Source organism: Stegodyphus dumicola, chromosome X2, assembly GCF_044657685.1.
Source record: "Stegodyphus dumicola isolate Sdum_Otavi_A_Nest chromosome X2, ASM4465768v1".
Lineage (NCBI taxonomy): Eukaryota > Metazoa > Arthropoda > Arachnida > Araneae > Eresidae > Stegodyphus > Stegodyphus dumicola.
Genome location: NC_140781.1, coordinates 21,753,083 through 21,777,022, shown reverse-complemented (window position 1 = coordinate 21,777,022; position 23,940 = coordinate 21,753,083). Strand labels below are relative to the sequence as shown.

The window sequence follows — 23,940 nt, the reverse complement described above, 5'->3', positions numbered from 1 at the left end:
AGGTACACGGTTTTATTGTATTTCTAGAAAGTGCACACTTTGTTAAAGATATTATTTGATATTCGTTTTTTTATCCATCATGTCAAATAGTAAGAGAAGAAAATTAGGTGATGAAAACAGAACATTTAATGTAGAATGGGAGTTAGATTTTTTTTTTACTGCTGAGAAGGATAAAATGATGTGTTTGTTGTGCAATACAGTTTTAAATACTTTAAAAAAAGCGAATGCAATATAAACACTATTTGACTCATAAAGAACATAAATATTTCGCTTTAGAAGGTGAATCACGAAAAGCTGCACTTCAAAAGTTGAAAAATGAGAAGCATCATCAGCAGGCATCTTTTAGTGCCTTTGTAAATCAAAATTCCGCTGCAGTTGTTGTTACGTATAAAATAGCACATATACTTGGAAAAAGGGGCAAACCATTTAGTGACATTGAAATAATTAAAGAATGTATTGTTGAAGCAGTGAGTATGTTAGATCCAAGAAATGTCGACAAATACAAACAATTACCTCTTTCAAGAAGAACTGTAACAGATCGACAGCACGAATTAGCGCAAAATGTAACAGAGCAACTTCATGCAATTATACAAAATGAAGACGTTTATTTTTCAATTGCTTTAGATGAAAGCACTGATAAAACAGATTCGGCACAAGTTTTATATTTTATTCGTGCTATAACTAAAGATTTTCAATGTTACGAAGAACTACTTGCGTTGGGTACACTAACTGGAAGAACTCGCGGAGCCGATATTTTCGAAAACTTCAAAGAAGTATGTAATAAATTACAATTGAATGTCAGTAATTTAGTCAGTGTCTGCACCGATGGCGCACCTTCCATGAGAGGCAAAAAAGAAGCATTCGTTGCTTTGTTAAAAAGGAAAACTTGGAAAAATTGATATCATTTCACTGCATTTTGCATTAGCAAAATCTTTGCGCAAAATCTACCATTTTGCAAGACACTCTGGATAGAACCATTGCCATTGTCAACTATATTCGCGTAAATAGAATGCGTCATCGTGAATTTCGGCAGATGCTCTCTTTAGATGAGGAAACGTATAGTGTTGACCTGCCATACTACTGCAAGGTTCGCTGGCTATCAACAGGTTAGGTTTTGATAAAAGTTTTGTCTTTACGACAACAAATTTTAAACTTTTATAAAGAACAAGGAAAACAATGTGATCTATCAGATGAAGTATTTCTCAGAAACCTTGCATTTTTGTCTGATATGATGACAAAACAAAACAATTTAAATATTTGCCTGCAAGGTGAAACGAGGTATATTTATGAAATGTGGCAAAAGATCCAAGCGTTTAGAAAAAAATTATCATTTTTCAAAACATTGCTTTGTCGATCGGAAATATCTGCACAACACTTCCCGGAGCTAGCTAAAATGTTAAATGAGCAGAACTGTGAAAATGAAATATTCGATGAATATGTAGGTGTCTTGGATTGTTTAATAGAAGAGTATACTAATAGATTTTCTGATTTTGACGAGCCCACTCCTGCTATGAAACTGGCATTTGAACCACATTTAATAGATATATCCGAGGCTCCTGCAGAACTACAGATGGAGTTAATTGATTTAGGGGAAGATAGTATCATTAAATCCCTTTTTAATGCTAAAAAGGATCCCATAGAAATCTGGAAAAATGCTGTTGAATATCCATGCCTTCGAGAACATGCTCGCCGTTTACTTTCCTGCTTCGGAATTACCTACTGTTGCGAGACAACATTTTCTCTCATGTCAAAAATAAAAACAAATTTAAGAACGCAAATTACAGATGCACATTTAGAGGATCAATTAAAGCTGTGTGTTACGAAGCTTGATCCAAATATACAATTACTGTCAAACAAAAAACAAAGCCAAATAAGTCACTAACTTAGTGAATAAAAAAATATTTTTATTGTATTTTTTTATAATATTTTTATATTATTTTATATGTATATTATATTTAAAATTTTGTAGTATTATATTTTATTTTTTCTATATAATGCAATAAATTGTTAAATCTATAGAAAAACTATAATAATTTCACAAAAGTCACTTTCTTAGGTCAATCAGCTTATGCGGCCTCTCTTATTGCTGCCTATTTAAAAGTGGCCTCTAATGGTAAAAAGGTTCCCCACCTCTGATCTATGCTATGGAGTAAATTCATTTCATACAATCGCCACAGATCGCTTTGGGGTTAATACAGGGGAAAATGGTTTTCCATTACAAACAAGCTGATATCTGATTGGCTGAAAACGAACAACTTACAAATTTTCTCGAAAGAGGGGGGAAAACTCGCCCATCTTTCTCTTAACTCTTTGAAATCTGGTACAATGGTAATCTGGTACAATGGTAAAAACTGGTAAAAGTAAACTGGTACAATGGCATTTGGGGAAACTGAACCTGCTACTGCATACCTTAGAGGGAGGGAAGAAAACAAGATTGCAATTTTGGGCGGTTCTGGTTGTTTCAATGTAGGGCCCTGTCGGGCGGATTGGTTGTGAAAGAGTTAAATAGTAAACCAGGCAGAAAAATTGTCCGAAACAGTTGTTCGTGTGAAACAAATTCGTGTGTGATATGGGCCTCACAATATGAGTTAGCTACCCGGAGCCACCAACCAGCTTAGAAAATTTTCGGTTTAACAATAAAAGTCAAGTGACGAGCTTGCTGCCTAGTAAATAGATTCTAGCGAGGGAAAATGTTCATTGTTATGTTGATTCCTGTTATATCGCGGGAGAAGAATAGTAATGGCTATGCAGGAAACGACAGCAATACAACTTTCGTGCATAGCATTAGAGTTTTATACTGATAGCAACTTACGTATACTCTTGTGAATCTTTCCTCGCTTCGACGCAACATTAGACACATTGATTTGAATGGAAATTCCATGAACAATACACATAGCATAAACTTGTTACCAACCTAGATTCGTCACTGTCTTATAACTGAGGCGAAGAAATTTTCAGCAATATTATTCTTTATGATGGTTTTAAATGTTTGGAAAAGCAGAAAAATAAATTCGGCAGCGAGCCATCAAAATTATTAAAAATTAATCCTGCTGAATATCATTGGATTTAGGGTCAAAATTAATTTTAATTGCTATGCATGAATACGCTATCGTTGCTCTCAGAGAAACGTGTATTAATTAATATATATGTGTGTGTGTGTGATAATTTAAAGATTCGCAGTCGTGATACGTGTATAGAATTTAGAGCCCGACTGACTACAGAAGGTGAAACCAATCAAATTTATTGATCATGGTCGAAGTGGTAACAGATGGGACACACAGGCAGAGAGCGTAGTAGATGTCTTAAACTCACAGAAGAACCATAAAATCCTTGGATAATCACAAAATATCTTTATTATGTGACGATTACGCTGTTTAAACATCATATTGTGTAACACAGCGTATGTATGTGTGTGTATTTTAATTACGGCAAAGCACACTAGGGCTATCTGCCTAAGGGGAGGGATGCCTTTCGTGGAGGACTTTCTAAGGGAAACTGGCTCGTATACACGTTACACATGGGGAAAACCACGAAAACACCCATGCAGCCAGCCCGTTCGCGGGATTCGAACCTCGGACCGAACTACCAGTGTTCAGCGACTTTACCGCTCGGCCGCTGGTGGGCGTAACACAGCGTAATGGGGACAATTTGCTTCCCAAAAGCTTTAAATACGCACTCACATTTTTTAAACAATAGAGAAAGAAGGCAGAGCAAGAACCATGGTTTATTCAAACAACAGGCCAGGAAAGGTGAAATGTACTATCATGTTTATAAGCCGGAAAGTCTGTTTAATCCCGAGCAGAGATCCCTAGTCAGGCACTCATTTAATACCAAATTATCTGCAACGAATTAAAATTATCATCAGATATACGCACGCACACACACACACACACACATATATATAATGACGAAAAAGACGTAATAATATTGATGGCGTAGAACGTAGATGAATATTGAAGAGAAAACCTGGCAGCCGAATAAGATTAAATATTCATTTTTATTTCAGTTGACATCAATATATAAGATAAAAATATATAAATCAGCTTTGTAATTTAATTCAGCAATAGACTCTTAATTTCTCATTTTAAATTTGAGTATTTCCTCTCTGTACTCTAAAAATAGAAATTAGCTTTTCTAAACTGCATCATTTCTAGATCAATCTATGTTACATGGCTTGCGTAACGCTGATGACGTAGCTAATTCAAAACCTAAACTGAAAATTTCGAGAACTGAAACCTTCCTCTTAACCCCTTGAGGACCAGCGCTCGGAGAACGAAGCGCAGCCACGGGACCCCCCCCCCCTCCCCGAAATGGAGCTTTGCCACCGGTCTGCAGCACATTTTCAGCAGTTAAGCCTACTTTTACAAAAACAAAAACAAAAAATATATATATATATATAATCAGCATTTAAATATAATGACCTCAATTTTTGAAGTTACGTACTTAATATACTAATTCTTAATATGTGTTAATATAAGGAATATCACATTAATAGAAACAAATGAAACATGAGAAATAATAAAATGATAACCATACGCAGGAAAACAGATACTTCACATAAACCAAAGCAACCTAAACCAAAACCTTCTCTTGGTGAGCCTCCCATATTATAATATTGCGCACTTTTGCTTCTACCTTTGTTGCCGTTAGGACGCTCTGCTTTCTTCCTATCGCCAAAAATGTAAATATTCTGGAGATAGGCACGATTAGAGAACCGAATGAATTATGGCGACAATTGTCAGTTGAAACAAAAATGAATATTTAATCTTACTCTACTGCCAGGTTGTTTCTTCAGTATGGGTCTACGTTTTACACCATCAATTTCATCACGTATAAATTTTGCTAGTGTTTTAAATAATTTTTGTGTTTATTTTATAATGTTTCAGGATTGTTTAAACTTTAATCAACATTTTTTAACATTCAAATATGATTTGAGTTTTACATTCATTTTTTATTTGTCAGTTTTCTTGTTAAGAATTTCAGACTTCTTGTATTTAAACTTTTTGTAATTGCAATTTATTTTTACATAGTATTAAAAAAATTATACACGGAAACCACATCACATTTGCTTTCAAGCAATAGTACGAAGAATTTTCTTTTTTACCTTATATAATATATATATATATATAAATTCATTAAACAATTTGTCGTGCAAAGTTTCAATTGTCTGTTTAGGCGAAACGCGTGATGGAGTTAGCTTAGTTCGAAATTCATTTTAAAAATTTCCCTTGACGAGCCAAAATGAACTTCGAATTGGGCTAATTAACCATTTGTCGCTTCTTAATTTTTAATATTTATTTTTATTTTTTTATCTCAATTGATTAGTATTTTACTGTGTTTTAAATCTACTTTATTCGTTTAGCATATAGCTTACTCTTTTTGTTTTTACCTCGTTCAATTGTTTTTTTTTTTTTTTTTTTTTTTTTACTGTGTTAAAAATTACTTAATTCGTTTAGCATATAGCTTACTTTTTATTAATTTTACTTGTAAATATTCAAATGTTGTATTTTTCTTCTCTTTTACACATTTCAGAGCAACTAAATATGATTATGTTGAAGTTTTCACGGAGCCACAGTTTTTGGTAACTTTTTAGCGTGCGTACTAAAATTTATCTTCTAATTTCCTTAATTTTGCAGCACAATGCGCAAAGTTTTGACCACATAGGTCCTTTTTCGTTTGTTCTTACAACTTAACTTTAAATTATACATATATAAATATATGTAAAATTTCAGAAACTTTTTTTTTTGTAAAATGTTCGATCACAATGCTGCATGGTTCTAACCACATAAATTTCCATTTCATACATTTTCATAATAATACACAATTTTATAGATTATAAAGGAATACACCCGTCATTGCCTCGTTTGCTATTAGGACAGCATTTCAAATGAAATGATTTATTTTAAAATTCTTTGCTCCAAGCAAAATAAAAAAAAACCCTAGCGTAGTTACTCATAGGCTTTAAAAACTGTTAGACATTTTATAAAATATGTCCTCAAAGAACAACGAGAGGGAGAGAAAAGCATTGAGACTTAGAGAATATAGAAAATCACGCTATTTCGGTTTGTTCCTTTAAATAAATAAAAAAAAATGGTATTGAATTCTCTTCATGCACATCATAATTTGTTTTTGAAACAGAGAAGTTGAATTATTTGGAAGTATGTTTCACTAAGTGATTAAATTACGGAATAAAAACTGTTATAAAATGTTTTTATTCGTTCTAAGCAGTCGCGTTTATTTCCTATAAATTTTCACTGAAAGTTTTGCCATAATGTACGTAAACCAATTAACTAAAAGTGGATGCAAACACTGAAAAGTGTATGAAACATTTTACGGAATTTACGGAAACAAATCTAAAGAAAGATATTTTTGAATAAATTAAAGCGTAAGTTATGTAATTCTAACATACTGGCCTACTTTTTATGCTTTGTATAAGAAAAATATACTGGGCTCATAGGGTGATATTTTAATTCAAATTTGACGAAAATTTCAGCAGGATTATACATGTACCTTGGCGGAACTTCGTTGCAATAGATATGTTACCGTGAAAGACCGAAATTGGAGAATGTCGACTTTCACCGGAGAATATCAACATTCACCAAATACGCCGGTGAAAGACCGAATATTTCACTACATTCTTGTATATTCGGACCCTCACCGGTGTATGTCGACAATCACAGATATGCTTTGGTGAAAGTCGAAAAGAGAGGTCATAAAGTGCCATAATAGTTTAAGTTGATGCAATAAATAAGATTTGAATGACATAATTTAGTAAGTTTTTTATTACTGTTATTTTATTTTCTCATTTAGAACGTACTGTATAATTAAGTAAGTTTTTAACTTCTATTATTTTCCTTTCTCATTTTGAATGTATTGTGTGTTTTAGGTTCTCATGTTCTTAAGTTCTTATTTCAAGTTTCAAGTGCGTTTATTCGCGACTGAATTACGGAGAAGAAAATGTAATATTGTTCACCATTAGTACATGGTGAATGTCGACATTGACCGATGTAAGTCAGAAATAAGAGTATTTGGAAAATATTTCGGACATACACCAAGAGACTATGTGAATGTTGACATTCACCGGTGAAAGTCGACATTCTCCAGATTTCGGTGTTTCACCGTAACATATACACATATCAGATTAGCTCCAAAAAATTAAAATATAGCTGAAAAATGTCTATAGCAAACAACAAATTGAGATTTTACTCGCTAATACCTAATCAAGAATATAGGTTGATTGTTCCTGTGAATATGTTTTCCTTGGAAAAATTTTCATGTTTTCAGTTTAAAAGCTGTTTTGTTTTCTAACTCCTTATTTTGCATTAGGAGAACAAGCACCGAAATCCCAAATTCCCCAAAACTGCCGTGAGAATGAGGTTATTTTCTTGATTGAAATACCAAAGTTCCTGTTGTATTTAATATCCGGAATCTTTTTCTTTTTAAATACTACTTTAATTTCTTGGACATATCTTAAGATGCAAATATATATACTTATTTAAAAATGTTGCAAAATTTATTCTAGATCGCATATATTCGGCCTCGCCATTTGGAGGGTTAAAAGTACAATGCTGAAAAAAATCAAAGATAATATATTCCGCATATATTTTCACATAAATGTTAAATATACTGAACAAAATTTAAAAGACAAATTTAAATAAATTATTTTATTTTAATGGTAAGAGTAATAAAATTAAATACATTCATAAATTATAGGACGAATATGTATATATAAATAACATTAAATATTTAAAGACATTCACTTTTTAAAAGATATTCAAAGGTATTTCGCAGAATCAATCTGAATTTTCAAGTATAGCTTTCGTTTCATGAAGGGAAATACATCATGGCACTATCTGTTTGTGTAAAAGAAATGCAAGTAAATAAATTAAAGTTATTCCATTTCTGCTTCTTTAATAGCTTTCAAAATAAGCTCTGTCAAGTCATTTATATCTTTTAGATTTTGCAAATGCTCAAGCCAGTCTCTTGGTTGCCTTTTAAGATGGGCTGGTCCCAGGTTTTGAAAGTAATTTTGATTTTGATTTGGCTGACCTAAAGGTCTTCTTACAGGAAGGATTGTTTGAGCAAAATTATTCAGAAATCGACTCATGTTGCTAAAAAATGTTAAGAAGCCATTAAATAACAACAGAGGAGCTAAGACAACACTAATACCAGCTCCAACAGGTGTAAGTTGTTTCAGAAGTGGCTGCATCAGTGTAGATAGGGGCGATGATGAACTTTCTTGAGATGAAGAGCTTGATGTCTTCTGAGGCCGCGAGGAGCTGTGTGACTGCACGGAATGCTGTGACATAATGTGATGCATCGATGAGGGATGTGAAGAATGTTGTTGGTAAATGTGCTCCATTGAATTAGATCCTGAATGAGATTGGTGATTTGTGTCTGATGAAGTTTGATATGGCTTTTTCGTAGTCGAACTTGCTTCCACTGTTGTCTTTCTCGTATTAGTATGAGGCGCTTGAGCTATTGCTAAAGCATGTAAACGATAAATATCATCCATTGAAGGTGAGTGCTCTTTTTTCTTTTCCGTAGACGAATGAGAATGTGATGTGTAACTACTTGAAGAATATGAAGACATGCCATGTGAAGCCATACCATGGGTTTGATAAATTTTATTCATAATATCGATGGGTGACAGGGTAGTTGTAGATGCTGCTGCTTTGTTGTTCTGTTTCTTTTTTAGAGATGAGGAAGATCCTCCGTAGTGCAGTTTCATAACTTGTTCAAGAGCTGCTTCTGCTGATGCAGGAGTAGTCGTTGTTGTTGTCGTCGTCGTAGTAGTGGTTTTCTTTGCCGAACTATTTCCTTTGGGACGAGATGTAGCTCGAGAGCTTGATTTAATGGTTGTAGAGCGAGTCACACCTTTCGTCGACATTGTTGAAGTTGTCGATTTTGCGGGAGATTTGGTTGTTTTAGCTGTTCCAGGTTTGGCAGCAGTTGCATGGGGAACATTTTTTAGGACTATGCTTATTAGCAATAAGCTATACACCAAGTTCTTTAAACGTAATCTGCAAAGAAGCAAAACTCAAAATTATGGTCTGAAATCGTCTGGGCTTAAATCAATAATATTAAATACATGATTAATTCTTATTGGTTGATCACTCTGATTAATTCTTATTAAAAGATAAACCTAATAAAAGTTTTTATGATAAATAACTTAATATTATTTATGAAATTCACTTTTTTAGTGTCATACGTAAAATAGGAAGTTAGCAGAAATTCACTATTTTAACTGCATGTATTTATCATATTTAAAACGTCTTGCACTGCGAAAGAAATTTTTTTTTGAAAAGCAATATATCACAGAAATTTATACATGTAATCCTTAAGGAACAAATGAAAGCAGTTAAACCATTTTAAATTTGTGTTTGTAGTTGCTGCAAAAGAAAGACAAAAATAGTTGTACAAAAGTAAAACAGCTGAGGAAACGAGAAAATAAATGTTAAATGAAATGGAATTTTGAATATAAAAAATCTTCCTCTCAGCTAAAAGTCATTGCATATGTATGTGTGTGTGTGAGTATTATCAATGTTTACTTCTTCCCAAGAAATAAGCAGTGGCGATTTTGTGAACAGAATAACAGTTGTCGCAAGATAAAACTCGTAATAAAAATATGAGCTATTATTTTTTGACATATATCATTTGTGTGATTTAACCGGAACAAGCCCACAAATTTTATCGTGGTAAGGAGTACAAAATTGCGCCTGTCGTTGGCATGAGCTTTGAGCACTATACAGATGATAGCATGACCAGTTCCGCTCTAATTAGGAAGGACAGCACCCAGGGGGGCGATTCTTAGAGTCTCCCACCCCTCTTCCCTTACCATAAAACTACTCGAAAGAACTTTCAGCTCAAATTGCATTTTGAGTGCTCCCACGCCTTACAGACACTAAGCATTTACAAATAAATACCCATGCTTTGTCCAAGCCCGGTCCCATCGGAAGAGCAGTCCACAACACAGATTGGGTGGCAGTTTAACAATAATAAAATACATAAATGAGCATTATTGTATCGAAATGTTTCATTCAAGCAAAATTTCGGGGAATAGTGAGAGAGAATTATAAAATTTAATACGCAAATAGGAATTCTAAAAACAGCATTTATTGCAAATAATGCAAACTTTTGCAACATAATTTTAACTTGGTTAAATTATTATAGCAAAATTGTTTTCCACACGGATAATCATGTAATTTTTGTCTCCTGAGAACTGAGTATGGCTAATTAAGCGATTAAGTTTTCTCAGTTCAGAACTTAAATCATTGATAAAAGGTGACAATTAAATAAAAAATGCATTTACTGCTCCCCAAGAATGCACTTCATTACCAGTGAAATGAAAATTGCCAGAAAATCTTCACAGACTCTAACGTTCTCTCTGAATTATTAGCAAATCTTAGAGGTCTAACATTAAATTCAGAAAATGGGAGCAGTGTAAGCAGATTTTTTAAAGCCATAGCAGAATTATTCACATATAACAAATTTTTAACATTTGGAACTTTAACTTGTTTAAAAATCATTATTTGCTGGAATGAAAATTTTCACTTATAGTTAAGGTACAATCATAAATTAATAATCAAATTTTGTATTTCATAAATGAATTGCATGAAAGGCATTATTTATTCGTTCATTTGTAAGAGGTGGAAGGTTTGACAGCCTTAAACGAAATTCTTCTGTTTCCTTTCAGTTCAAATCGCGATTTTTTTGACATATGATTATTAAAAATTTGCAGTGAATTAATGCATTATAATAAGCTTCTTTAAAATATCATATAACTTTAAAATGTCAAAATAGACCAAAAATATAACACATTTAAAATCGCAATACCTTTATAACCAATTTATTTATGGTCGGGAAATTTTGCATACTTATTTTGATATCCTTGATAGTGCATTTGCTGTTCTTTATGTTCCGTATATTAAGGTATTTAAATAAAATAATCATAAAATACGGATAAATAAATCACTATTTTTAGCTGATTTCTTTTTCCAAATCAGAAAAAGGATGTCTAATCTGTTTTAAAATAACAGACTATGTTTTCTAGGAAAAAAGTATTTTTGAAAAATTATTAAAGACCCCCAAATTGATTATTTTTATAACATAAGATTAAATACAATTTCTACAGTTTTTTATGCGAGAAGTATAGCAGTCAGTCACTTTATATTCATGAAAATTTTATGCAATTAGTCAAAATTTTTGAAACATAACCTACGGTTTCATAAAAATAATTCCCACATACGAGGAGATTATTGTTATAAAAAATTAAAATTCGAAGTTTTAATTACCTTCAAATCCTGTAATTGCACATTTTTTTCCTAAAATTAATAAAGAAATATGAAAATATATTCGTAACTTTTGTAAGCATGCACAATTATACATTTAAACGGTATTGCATATAATCATTACAAATTTAATTGAGGCAATGAATAGCGGTGAGTCGAAAATGTCACACAATTTCAAATTTAATTAGAGTTCTTACGTTAGAAGAACAATAACTTCGCATTTTATACAGATATAATATTTATACAATTAGAGAAATTTTCCTGAAATTTTAATTGGTCAGTTCAGAGAAATGATTCCTGCAAGCATTAAAATCTTATTTTTATGAAATATTACTGAAAAGGGAAATTAATTCAGAGTTATATGCAGAATCATAGTTTGTATAGTTCAGGGTTCTTCTCTGATAAAAAATGAAACTAAAATATTATGGCACAATACTTTCTAAATTTACTACTTTCTAAACTTACTCCTAAATTTGGAGGAAAATTTCAAGGTATTTCTTTGCTGCATTATCATACTGCTGTCCATTCCGACCATTCATAAAAATCAGCTTTATTAATAAAAAAGTTGTTACATTAGTAAACATTTTTATACATTAGTAAAATAAAAATGCAAATAAAATCGAGCGTATTTCTTTTTTTTTTTTCGTAAGAGAAATTCTAACCGCAGCAGAGAATGTTTAATATGAAATTCATGTCATGCCATCTCATTCAGAAGCAAATATAGTTTATTTGTATATTATTCAAAAGCCAAGATTAAGTGGGAATGAAACAGTGGAACTTTGTTCGTGCATCTCCTGCTAAAAACAATAATCTCGCTTTTATATAAGTTTCTAATTATTATAAAGTAAGAACGTTTCTTTTTTTAATAATGAACCCTTAGACCTTATCAAATAGAGCAAACACAAAATATAAAGGTCAGGTTAGATTATTTGAAAATGGCAAAGCACAGAAAGGCTATCTGCTTAAGAGAAGATATGCCTTCATGGAGTACGTTTTAGGGGAACTTGGCTTGCATCCACGCTACACATGAAGGAAATCACGAAAGATAAACATGCAGCCAGCCTGCTTACTCTATGTTGCCTTATCACTGAATAGTAGTACGACCTGGGTTCGATCCTAGGTCGAACTTCTATTACTGAGCGGTCTTAACCACTCGGCCGCTGATGAGATTAAGAGGTAAAGGTCTCATATCGAGGAAATGTTTATTGAAGGAGTTAAAGCATCAAGTATCAGGTTAATATTCATAAATTTGCATAAATCTAACCTAACCTTTGCACTATTTGATGGAGTCAAAAGTTTCATTAAAGAAAGGAGAAACATTCTTTCTTTATTATATAATTAGAAACTTATATAAAAGTTAGATTACTGATTTTAACAGGAGATGCACGAACAAAGTTAAGGTTCGACTGTTTCATCATCACTTTGCTGTTTTTTCACCTTATACACAAATAAATTCTAGTCTTTTTTGAATGAGATGGCACGGCATGAATTTCATATTAAACATTCTCTGCTGTGAATGAAATTTCTTTTTGAAAAAAAAAAAAAAAAAGAATACCCTCGATTTTATTGAATTTTTATTTCACTAAAGTAAAAAATGAGTCCTTACACTTCATGGGAGTATTAAACACCATTAACTGCCCTTAATAACATTACAATGTTTTAAAATATTCCTAACCTAAGTCCAGTTCCAACAAGGTTATCGGAAACTAATAATAAGTATAATTTAGGTACAAGCAAGTCGGAGCAAAACTCTTAAAAAGCCACAGATGTATTTTGAGATATAATATGACATTCTTGGAAAAACATTCTGAAAATAAAACTTATTGGTATTAGAGAACTAATCAAAATTGAAATTACATTTAAAACATGTTCTGATAGGCAAGGATTTCACTTTTTTTTTGTGAAATTGAAGTATATGAAATTCGATGCAACGAAGAGGGAAATTAAAAATAAAATTCAGCTAGATATTTCTTAGCAGTCTAATCTCCTTTAACTTCTTCTTTATTCAATCAGAAAATAAACGAAAAATTGCTTTAAAAGTCTTGAAAACGAAATGTAGTATTTCAACCTAAAACAAAAGGAAACCTTCAACATTTCTTCAGAGTTGAGAGGAAAGTTTACGACGAAGAAAAACGCCGAAGATTTAAATAAATTCCTGACTAGATTTATTAAATCATCTGCTGTAAATAATTTGAGGTGATAGGAAAATTAAAACGCTCAAGGTAATAAGACGTTTGCCTTTGAAATATCATTCACAGAATTATTTTGAAGCTTTTGTTAGGGAACAAAAATACACTCCTGCTAAACAAAGGCAACACGGAATAAAACAGAAACTATTTGTAGATATCCGTGAAATTTATCCAACCGGTTGGTGTGGCATTACTAGACTGCATACCAAACAATAAAGATAATACAAAAACACATGTATTAAGACCATCACGATAGATCAAATGGGTCGGAAGATTGCGCAATGGAAAAATCATGCTAATAACGGGCATGATACCCTCCAGCTGAAATGCATGCTTGACAACGGCGAAGCAAGCTGGCAAAAGAGTCATTGATCGCTTGTTGGGGCAGTAGCGCCCATTCCTGTAGCAATGCATGTCGGAGCTCCTGGAGGCTGCCTTGTGGTACACTGCAACCTGCTATCCGTCATTCCAACATGTCTCACACATGCTTTATGGGATTCAGGTCCAGTAATCTAGGAGGCTACTGCGGATGTGAAATGGTTTCACTCTCCAGATAACTCCACACCACTCGAGCTCAATGCGGGCGAGCGCTACCTTCTATAAATATCGTGTCGTTACCCATTGCAGCAATAAAAGGACGTACAAGGGAGTGTAGAACTTCGTCGATATATCATACGGCTGTGATGGAACCACCAGGAATCACGCGGAGGTCGGTGCAGCCGTTCCTTGCTATCACAGTCCATACAAGTAAGCCTCTTCCTCTGTACTGGTTTCTTTCGACGATGCTTGTGGCCCGATAGCGTGTTCCTGACTCTCGCCATATCATTGCCCTTTTGGGAATCGTTGCAGGTGTTAAATCGAGACTCATCCACAAAGAGTACGTGACCGCACTGCTCTGATTTCTGACTGAGATGTTCACGAGCCTAATTCATGAGATGTTCACGAGCCTAATTCAACCACACTCTGACATGCGATGGAGACAGAGGAGTACAGACCACAGGTCGTCGGTCGCACAGTCCACCTTCATGCAGTCGATGCGACACAGTTTGGCGGGATATGGGTCGTAGTACAGCAACAGAGAGATGTGACGCCAGCTGTCGTGCTATTAGGGATCCATAGTGTCTTGTACATAGCAACAGGAATCGATCGTCTGCCATTGTGGTATTCCTCTGGCGTTCAGACCCACGTCTTTTACAGGGGTTTTGATCGCTTTGGTAACGATTCCACAGCCTGTTGATGAAACTACGATGCACATTCAGCTCTCTTGCAATAGTGGTTTGTTTTGCAGAAGCTGCAACATCCCGACAGCCCTCCAACGCTTTCATTGTGAAAATGCGGTTCATGCGTTTTTCATTTTGGATATCTCAGATTATACGGAATTATAGCAGCTTGCTATAGTTCCGTGTATAGTATGTTTGACGCATAGGTCCGGCATGCTCATTTTTAAGGCGTTGTTGTGTGACTGAGAGATTGCGTTTTATGCTAATTTTGGTTGCCTATTTGCATTCGGCGATGCAACTTCTACCTCATATGTAAATTGTATGTTTTAGTTCCCCTTTTTATATTCGTGCCTTTTCTTTTAGCGTTTCTTGCTTATTTGTTTAGCACGAGTGTAGTTAGAACTGATTTTGCAGTGCACCACAGCATTATATTTCAGGTTCCTTCTCCTACTCCTAGAAAATAACCTCTATGAGTTCTAAAACCTAGATTCTTCTTAAGCTGTCTTAGAGAGCAGTGCATTGGAGCTTGGACATAAAAAATAAACGATAACCCTAATACTTCTCTAAATGTCGCTCCGATTCATGATTTCCCTTGACAGCTTGAGTATTTCAGAGTGATTAGTGACGCTGACTTCCGTTCCGATAGGCTCGGGTTCGAATGTCAGAAAAGGCATGGATGTTTGAATGCGCATAGTGTCTGTGCAGCAAGGGGCACTCAAAATACACGGCGAGCCGAAAGTTCTCTCGAGAGGCTGGTGGTAGACGAAGAGGAGTGGAAGACCCTCGGGCAGTCACCCTGAGGTGTTCTCCCTCAGAATTGGGGCGGAAGTGCACAGTTAGTGTGGTGGACTATACATGTACAAGCAATGGTGAATTTCTGGCGCCCGACAACTTCTACCTGTACCTGTATTTCGGTACCGCTTTATTAAACTAATTTGTTTTAAAATCACATTTAGATAACTGATAAGAAACATACATATAAACAGATTGTTGTAGCGGCAGTAATATGCAAATTAATACATGAAAGGGAAGTACGCATACTTCAAAATTACGTAAAGTTCAGCTTAAAATTACCTTTGGTTTGAGCGAGAAACTAAATTATGCATTTCTTTAGAATCTAATACCAGTCCGTCTCCTTCAAAAAGCAACGTTTTTAAATCGTTGAATCAAATTTAAGTGTGCAGTCAATGAGCTTAAATGTGCAGTCAAAGAGAGCTAAACGCTTTTTAATAAAATTAAAAATTCAATAGAAAAGGAGTAAAACGTTTCCCGGATAGAAAACCTTTAAACAAGCCTGGGAAGATGACATCGGGATTCAACTCATTAATTAAAGATATGAAATTTGAGGAATGTGGAAACTTTCCAGGAAATCTAACTGATTGAAGGAGTATTCTAGGTAATTAAAATTTTGAGAAAATGTCACACTAAAGACTATATTTCTTCAATTTCAGAAAACTTTTTAAAAACTTTTGTTTCCTGATGTAAGATTTTTAGTCCTTAATGTAGCGTTTTATATTGTTGCGTGCGTACGGGTTCGTTATGAAATGAATGCACAAGTCCGATGAAAAAAAATGAACAAAAATTTATTATTATCACAACAAAAATGCTTAAATTTTCTCAAATTATCACGCAGTATTACAATATCTCACAGTAGTTTTCTTTTAACTACTCAAATGTCCAATAGAACGTAATTCAAAACAGCTAAAGAACGCTAATCTACGAATTCGCTACAATCAACAACAGTAGTTTTTTTAAACAACAACAAACTAAGCAACTGCTACAAACTGAGATGTTTTCCTCCTTTTATAAGATTTTAAAATCACGCGCTAGAATTTTCCAGTACTTTCTCGAAATCAAAAAGAGATATTTATTTATTTAATGCACGCGCTCTTGTATTTTCAATTTTCCGGCTTAGCTTTCTTTTAATATTCGTCACGCGCTGCACTGCGCGAGAAATAAAACCAATTAATTTATAATTGAACTAATATTAGCTTTTTAAATACCAAATTCGTAACACTGCCCTCTTCCCAAGGACTGCACGTCCCGGGCAGTACAATCCCTGGACAGGAAGCTAAACTTACAACTGTGGCATAAATGCAACTGAGGCATAAACATTACATCACAATATCAAACAACATGAACAATAAATGCAATAACTAACTTAAACAAATCAAATGCTATCAAATACTAAATACAAATCAAATACTAAATACAAATCAAATACTAAATACAAATCAAATACTAAATGCAAATCAAATACTAAATACAAATCAAATCAAATACACATTTATAAACAAAAAGGACCATGGTCTGATACTATTTACAATTATTTACATTATGTACTATGGCCATAGTAATGAGCTAACCTGTCGTAAGAGTTCGAAGACTCACGGATCCGAACCACGACGTCATTCGTGTTCAGCACTGTATATGGACCATCCGAAGGTGACTGTAATTTAGGTGACAGTCCTTTTCGTTGAATCGGGTTCCACAACCACCCCTTGTCTCCTTTGTTGGATCTATGTCTAGTAGCTCTTGTGTCGCATCTGGTCTTCGTTTTCTCCGTCGCCAAGTTGACTCGCTTTCGTGCAGAACGGTGCATCCCCTCAAACCGGGCCTGGGCATCTTGGATGTGTTCCTCAGGCGATGAAGGCGCATCCGTAGGGAGACTAAACAGGCGGTCACAAGGCAGACGAAGGTCTTGACCGAAGAACTTCTGAGATGGAGAATAGCTGATAGTCTTGCGTTTCTTTTCGACCCTGATATGATTTCGGCAGCTTCCCGAGCTCGATCTTTCGGACAAGGCGTCGACATTTCCAGGCGAGGATCCCTTTTGAGGATGGATAGTCATGCCATCAGATGCTGAAAGCAGCTTATTGTTTTTGAAATCTAAGGAAAAATTGTATTTCCTTAAAAAGTCCAATCCGAGTATGCATGGATCTGTAATATCCGCCACATATGCCGTGTGATGGTAGGTGGCACTTCCAAACGTGATTTTCAGGTTTAACTTCCCAGCTATGTCGATCTTATCACCAGACGCAGTCTGAAGGGTAACATAGGATGGCGTCCAAATAAGTTTATCTTTAAACTGTTCAGCTAAATCTTTCCTAATGATGGTAACATTAGCTCCTGTGTCAATGATCATATTGCAAGGAACTCCATCGATATTCCCATTGATGGACAGTCCGTTATTGTTGCCACTCACTATAGAGATCTTAAGCGCTTTAAAACAGGGTTTCTCATTATCTGGCAACCTCCGTTCCTTGATATGGTCATTAATTTGTTTCCTGCGTCGTTGCTCAGAAATTGTCTCAATTTTCGTACCCTGGGGTGTTCTGCAATTCTTTCGTACGTGGCCTTCAGCTCCACAGTTCCAGCACTTTGGTTTCTTGTCAGTCCTTTTCCTTCCCGTGGCATTTAATTGTCTGTTTAAATCGTATGCTTTATTTTCCGTGCTCTGGGGAGTTCTGCAGTTCCTTCGTAGGTGGCCTTCAACACCGCAATTCCAGCACTTTAGGGTCGGTTTCGTTTCACCACTATTCCGTCTTAAAGCATTCACTGGTCTTGTCAACTCATCCGTTTTATTATCCGTGCCCTGGGGTGTTCTGCAATGCCGTCGTAGGTGACCTTCAGAACCACATCTCCAGCATCTTACAGCCACTTTGTTCTCACTGCTACTCCGTATCAAAGCATCGACTTGTCTGGATAAATCATCTAAACGAGCCATCAATTGGTCCCCTGGGTCGTGGACTCGCACAGCTCTGACTGGGTAGCGATCTCTAAGAGTTGCTTGCTGGGCTGCCTCGAACTTCATGGCGTACAACAGAGCGCTTTTTATGTCCTTTACATCTGCCATTCGAAGAGCTTTCTGTATTTCAGGATCCCGGATGCCGTCGATGAAATATTGCAGCGACAGGATTTCTCTTGTTTCTGTCGGGCACTCCGAAAAGGCGAGGTGGGACAGCCTTTCAACATCCGTGGCGAGCTCCTGGAGTGATTCGGTGGGCTTCTGTTGACGGGATTTTAATTGAAGCCTGCTGTAGTCTTTTAAACATTTCTCGCCAAAGCGCAGCTCCAAAGCGCCGGACAGAGCTTCGAAATCTAACCTTTTGTTTTCGGGAAGAGTCTGAAGGATATCCGCTGCGTCGGCTCTTAAAGAAGCGGCGAGATGACAGGCCTTAGCTTGGGAATCCCATCCATTCGCATCCGCAACGATAGAAAACTGGGTCTTGTACACTTGCCAGGATGTCTTCCCATCATATGTGGATAGCTTCAGAAATGGACGAGCAGGCATCGGTAAGAATTTAAAATCATCATTCTTGCTCCCTGCCGTCGCTACGAATTTCTTTAACGTTTCCATTTCTTTGGCAACTGCAGAAACTCTCTCATCAATTTGTTGTTCGACTTGGTGTTGGACGGCACAAACTCTTCCTTCAATTCGTTCCTCCACAGCCGAAACTCTCCCTTCTATATGTTCTTTTACAGAAGAAACTTTTTTTTCTATTTCTTCTTTCACCGAAGAAACTCTTTCTTCAATTTGATCTTTTACAAAAGAAACTTTTTCTTCAATTTGTCCAACTTTATTTTCAACTGTGTCAATTCTGCCTTCCATAGCTTCAAATTTATTTTCTATTATGCAGGTAATTTCTCTTTTCATTTCTTCTTGACATGCTTCAATCTTTTCTTGACCAGCTTGAACGGCTTTCATTTCGTCCTTAACGGATTCCTGGCCCAATTTCATTTCTTCCTTAACGGATTCCTGGCCCAATTTCATTTCTTCCTTAACGGATTTGACGGCCCCTTCCATCTTTTCTTGGAAAGCAGCAAATGCAGTCATCATTTGCCTGAATTGTTCTTCCATCGCTCTTGTTATTGGCATTCAAATCCCACTTCTGACACCAAAAATTGTTGCGTGCGTACGGGTTCGTTATGAAATGAATGCACAAGTCCGATGAAAAAAAATGAACAAAAATTTATTATTATCACAACAAAAATGCTTAAATTTTCTCAAATTATCACGCAGTATTACAATATCTCACAGTAGTTTTCTTTTAACTACTCAAATGTCCAATAGAACGTAATTCAAAACAGCTAAAGAACGCTAATCTACGAATTCGCTACAATCAACAACAGTAGTTTTTTTAAACAACAACAAACTAAGCAACTGCTACAAACTGAGATGTTTTCCTCCTTTTATAAGATTTTAAAATCACGCGCTAGAATTTTCCAGTACTTTCTCGAAATCAAAAAGAGATATTTATTTATTTAATGCACGCGCTCTTGTATTTTCAATTTTCCGGCTTAGCTTTCTTTTAATATTCGTCACGCGCTGCACTGCGCGAGAAATAAAACCAATTAATTTATAATTGAACTAATATTAGCTTTTTAAATACCAAATTCGTAACAATATCTTTTTATTTTGAGTGACGTATTGTTAACCTACATTAACAAGAGACGTTATTGTTTCCCAAACAAATTAAATCCGATTTTATGTTTTTAAGGTCTAAGTGAGTTATATTAATCAAAGGGGAAATCCTTTAGAAATTATACTGATGAGGAATCTAGTCAATTTTGCGACTGATAGAAATGGAAACTGGGTTTATTACAAGATTGAAAAAACACGCTGTAGAAAGGCTTTCTACTCAGTGCTAACATCTTTTCAAATAATTCAGCTGCTGAGAAAGAGTAAACTGTGAAAATTCGCACAAAAGGATGTGAAGAGTAGAAAAGTCATTTCATCATTTTTGCTTTGATATTTTTTTTTAGTAGAGAGAAAAGTTGTCGTATCAAGACGAAGATAAACAGAAAAATTCTGTTAAAACTGTAGTGTCAAAATTCAATTTATTTCATGATATTAGAATATCAGTGGAAGAAAGACGGTTGATAGCTGCAATATCAATGGCAAGGAAGTGAATTGAATAGAATCATGATGGTCCGATTAATAGATTTCATAACTGGTCAAATATTTTTAAATACTCTCTCTCTCTTGCCGTCAGATTGAACAAAGACATCAATATAAGAAACGGAAAAATCAGCTTACTAAACAATAGGAAAGGGAAGCTGATATACTAGAACAATCTGAAAGGATTACTAAGCATAATTAGTATCTTTTATGAACACTATGCATTTAGTACTTTTTAGTAATCCAAAACCTTGTCATAATAAAACTAAGCTAAACATGTTTCGCTTCGTTTATCACAATATAGAGGAAAACATATAATCTAGTTCTCCAACCATGTTGTTAAAAAGTGCTTAAGTGCTTTGAAGTGCCTGCATGTAATAACTAGTTTGGGATGAATTTGAGAAGTAGAGATGAGCTGTTTAGTGTTACAGAAAGTATTAAGATGATATTTCAAATCAGAGTTCTATGCGATACACGTAGTTCAACTTAAGCATCAGAAAATTGTTAAAGTGCTGAAGCAATCCTGCAAAAACATTCATTTGTACTTGTGAGGCCCACCAGCGGCCGAGCGGTAAAGTCGCTGAACACTGGTAGTTCGGTCCGAGGTTCGAATCCCGCGAACGGGCTGGCTGCGTGGGCGTTTTCGTGATTTTCCCCATGTGTAACGTGTATACGAGCCAGTTCCCTTAGAAAGTCCTCCACGAAAGCATCCCTCCCCTTAGGCAGATAACCCTAATGTGCTTTGCCGTAATCTCAGTGAACCAAACCAAACCAACCATTTGTACTTGTGAAGATATATCTTTAAGTTGCCATTACAAATAACCATTCAGCTTAAATAAACATGAATTATAATACAAGGACTAAATTAATTAAATTCAGAAAAATGTTTAAAAAGAAATGCGTACCATTTTAGATATTCAAATGGGATGGGGCGAATGTTTGAAGGGAGGAATGCGAAAATAATTTAGCATGTGAGGCCTTATGCTCAATGTATATGAATTGAATAAAATTTACCCATATATTCTAAAAAGTTTATTCAGTTTATACGAACGTTCAGTTTTATAAAATTTTGTAAATATTTGTATTAATTATATTCTGGGAACTGTTATAAATGTAAAGCATTTATAACAGCTTCCATATTTTTTATATTATAAATGTGAACATTTATAATAAATTACAGATGTAAAACATCTATAATAGCTTCAGCGTCATAAAATTATCTGTATACTTGAATGCGAAATTATGTTTAAATTAGTTAAACCAATTGCTAGTATAACAGCAATCAGATCCACTCATTGTGGATGAGAAAAAGTGCATTCTCAGACAGTCGCCCTTGACCATCTGAAAATAAATTCTACATTATATATTATGATACATTTGTGGTATTAGTACTTAATCTGATCTCAGATTCATTTGATACTTCACTGTAAGTTACTTCAGCAAATATCAACGAGTTTTTGCCCCGTTTAAAATTAGATGTACAAGCACTCAAATCCGCAAGCTTTATTTTGACTACTTCTAGCAGATTACGACTAACGACAGAATTCATAAACTAAGAGGTTAATTACTTAAGAGCAATATCTTAAAACAGTGAGTCGAATACTTGAAATGTACAGATAACAAAATCTAATGCCTCGAAGCAAGACATCTGACGTTGTGTCTTAGCTATAAGAGGGCACTGTGTCTGACGTCGTGTGTAGTTCACTTATCAACTTAGGACGGCAAAGAAACTTGATGCGGGCTACGACAAACTTCTTCCATTCTGATATAAATAGTTGGATGCACGCTAGCAATCATTAACATCAGTACAACTCTTCGGCAGCACGGCATGAGTTGCACTTAACATTCGCTACCTTTTTAACTTTTTGTGCATGCTTCATTTGCATAACCTTCTAGTCCAGGCAAATTTATTTAACGTGAATCAAAGGAAAGATAGGATAATGCTAACTTAAGTTCTTTAATTAGCGGAAATTAAAACAATTGACACAGTTTTTTTTTGCAATATATGCGTAAAAACTATTCATATATCACATATTTTTAATATAAATTTTATGTGCTTAGTTTTTATGTCTAAATCGCATTGTTAGCCTACTGTGAATAATGAGTAATAGAGATTATTTTAAATTACGCGGAAATGCAATCAAACGAAGCAGAAAGGTTTAATGGGATTAGTAGAGAAGAAGATGTACTAATATATTTTACTCTGCACATACAGCACGACCCGCTGTGCAATCATCCAAATGCAAATCAGATAAAAGGAGAGCTATTTTTCATGGTCAATAACCTTGAATGACAATTTTTGATTTTCATGACTGAATGCTCATTCAGAGAATTGCCATTTAAGGGCAATTGTAAGACAAAATTCTTGGTTGATATAGAATCTCTAGGTAACAGCATCTGCGTGTTTATGTTAAGCACATAAGATATTTATGAATGACACGCACTTCCAACACATGGGAAAACATATTTTTATCACAGGAAAAATAAATTTCACAATGACCTAGGATTAAAAATGCACTAAAAGTTGTCAGTACTTTCTTCTTTAGAAATTTTTACAGTATGCTTTCACGCTGAAATAAAATTCTGTGCATTGTTGCATGTTTTTGCTCTGTTTAGTTGTATTATTTCAATGCCTTTTATTCATGCCTTGTATTATTTCAATTATTGTATTACTCGTTGTTATTACTGTAAGTGTATTTACATCTATACGGTGCACACATTTTAAAAGAAAGAAGCTGTTGAATAGATATATAACAGTAAGAAAAATAATGAAACTAATGTTTTGATCATCAAAGACAAATATTCTGGCAAAATTTATCACGTTTGACATATTGTTTTTCTTCCGATGGCTTTAACAGCCTCGTGAAAAACTCTAGCCCGATGTTTCTCCCAATTTGCGATCCTTACATAGGGGTTAAGTTACAGTCAAATTATTTCAACTTTTCTTCTGTTGGTGATTGTTTTTTAGATACTTAGATTATACGTACTTACGTTAAAGTAAAATTTTACCAGCGTTAACGTTTGCGTTACTTAAACTGCAACTAGTATTTGTAGCTGTCTAACTTGTATGCTGATTCTTTTCCTTAGGTATAGCTGCTGTATATTACTGGAATTGATCACGTTTTCCTTGCTGCTTGTGCTGTATAATTAGCGTATAAATTGCCACACGAAATGTCAGTTTTTCGTTATTATGAGGTATTTTTCTGGCTTCTGGAAAAACATCATTTTCTCAATTTCCTTATCCTAGCAGCATTTCCAAAGATTAAAGCTCCTGCATTGTTATCTAGCTCATTAAATTTTATACGTTGGCAAATATTTATAGCAATAAAATGGTTATG

General features: G+C 34.6%; 2 protein-coding genes across 2 annotated transcripts in view; one reads left to right on the top strand and one right to left on the bottom strand.

The window, feature by feature from the left end:
• Nucleotides 1-224: 224 nt before the first annotated feature.
• LOC146992698 (protein FAM200C-like) lies at nt 225-899 on the top strand. Its single transcript, XM_085808780.1, has one exon. It carries the CDS (start codon nt 225-227, stop codon nt 897-899), a length of 675 nt encoding a protein of 224 aa, XP_085664906.1.
• A 6,750-nt stretch (nt 900-7,649) lies between these two features.
• Nucleotides 7,650-23,940, bottom strand: part of LOC118190688 (uncharacterized) — a 52,009-nt gene continuing 35,718 nt past the window's right edge. Inside the window, exon 2 of the mRNA XM_035361447.2 lies at nt 7,650-9,023. Coding sequence (XP_035217338.2) covers nt 7,892-9,023 — 1,132 coding nt within the window. The 3' untranslated portion in view covers nt 7,650-7,891. The remainder of the gene's footprint in view (nt 9,024-23,940) is intronic.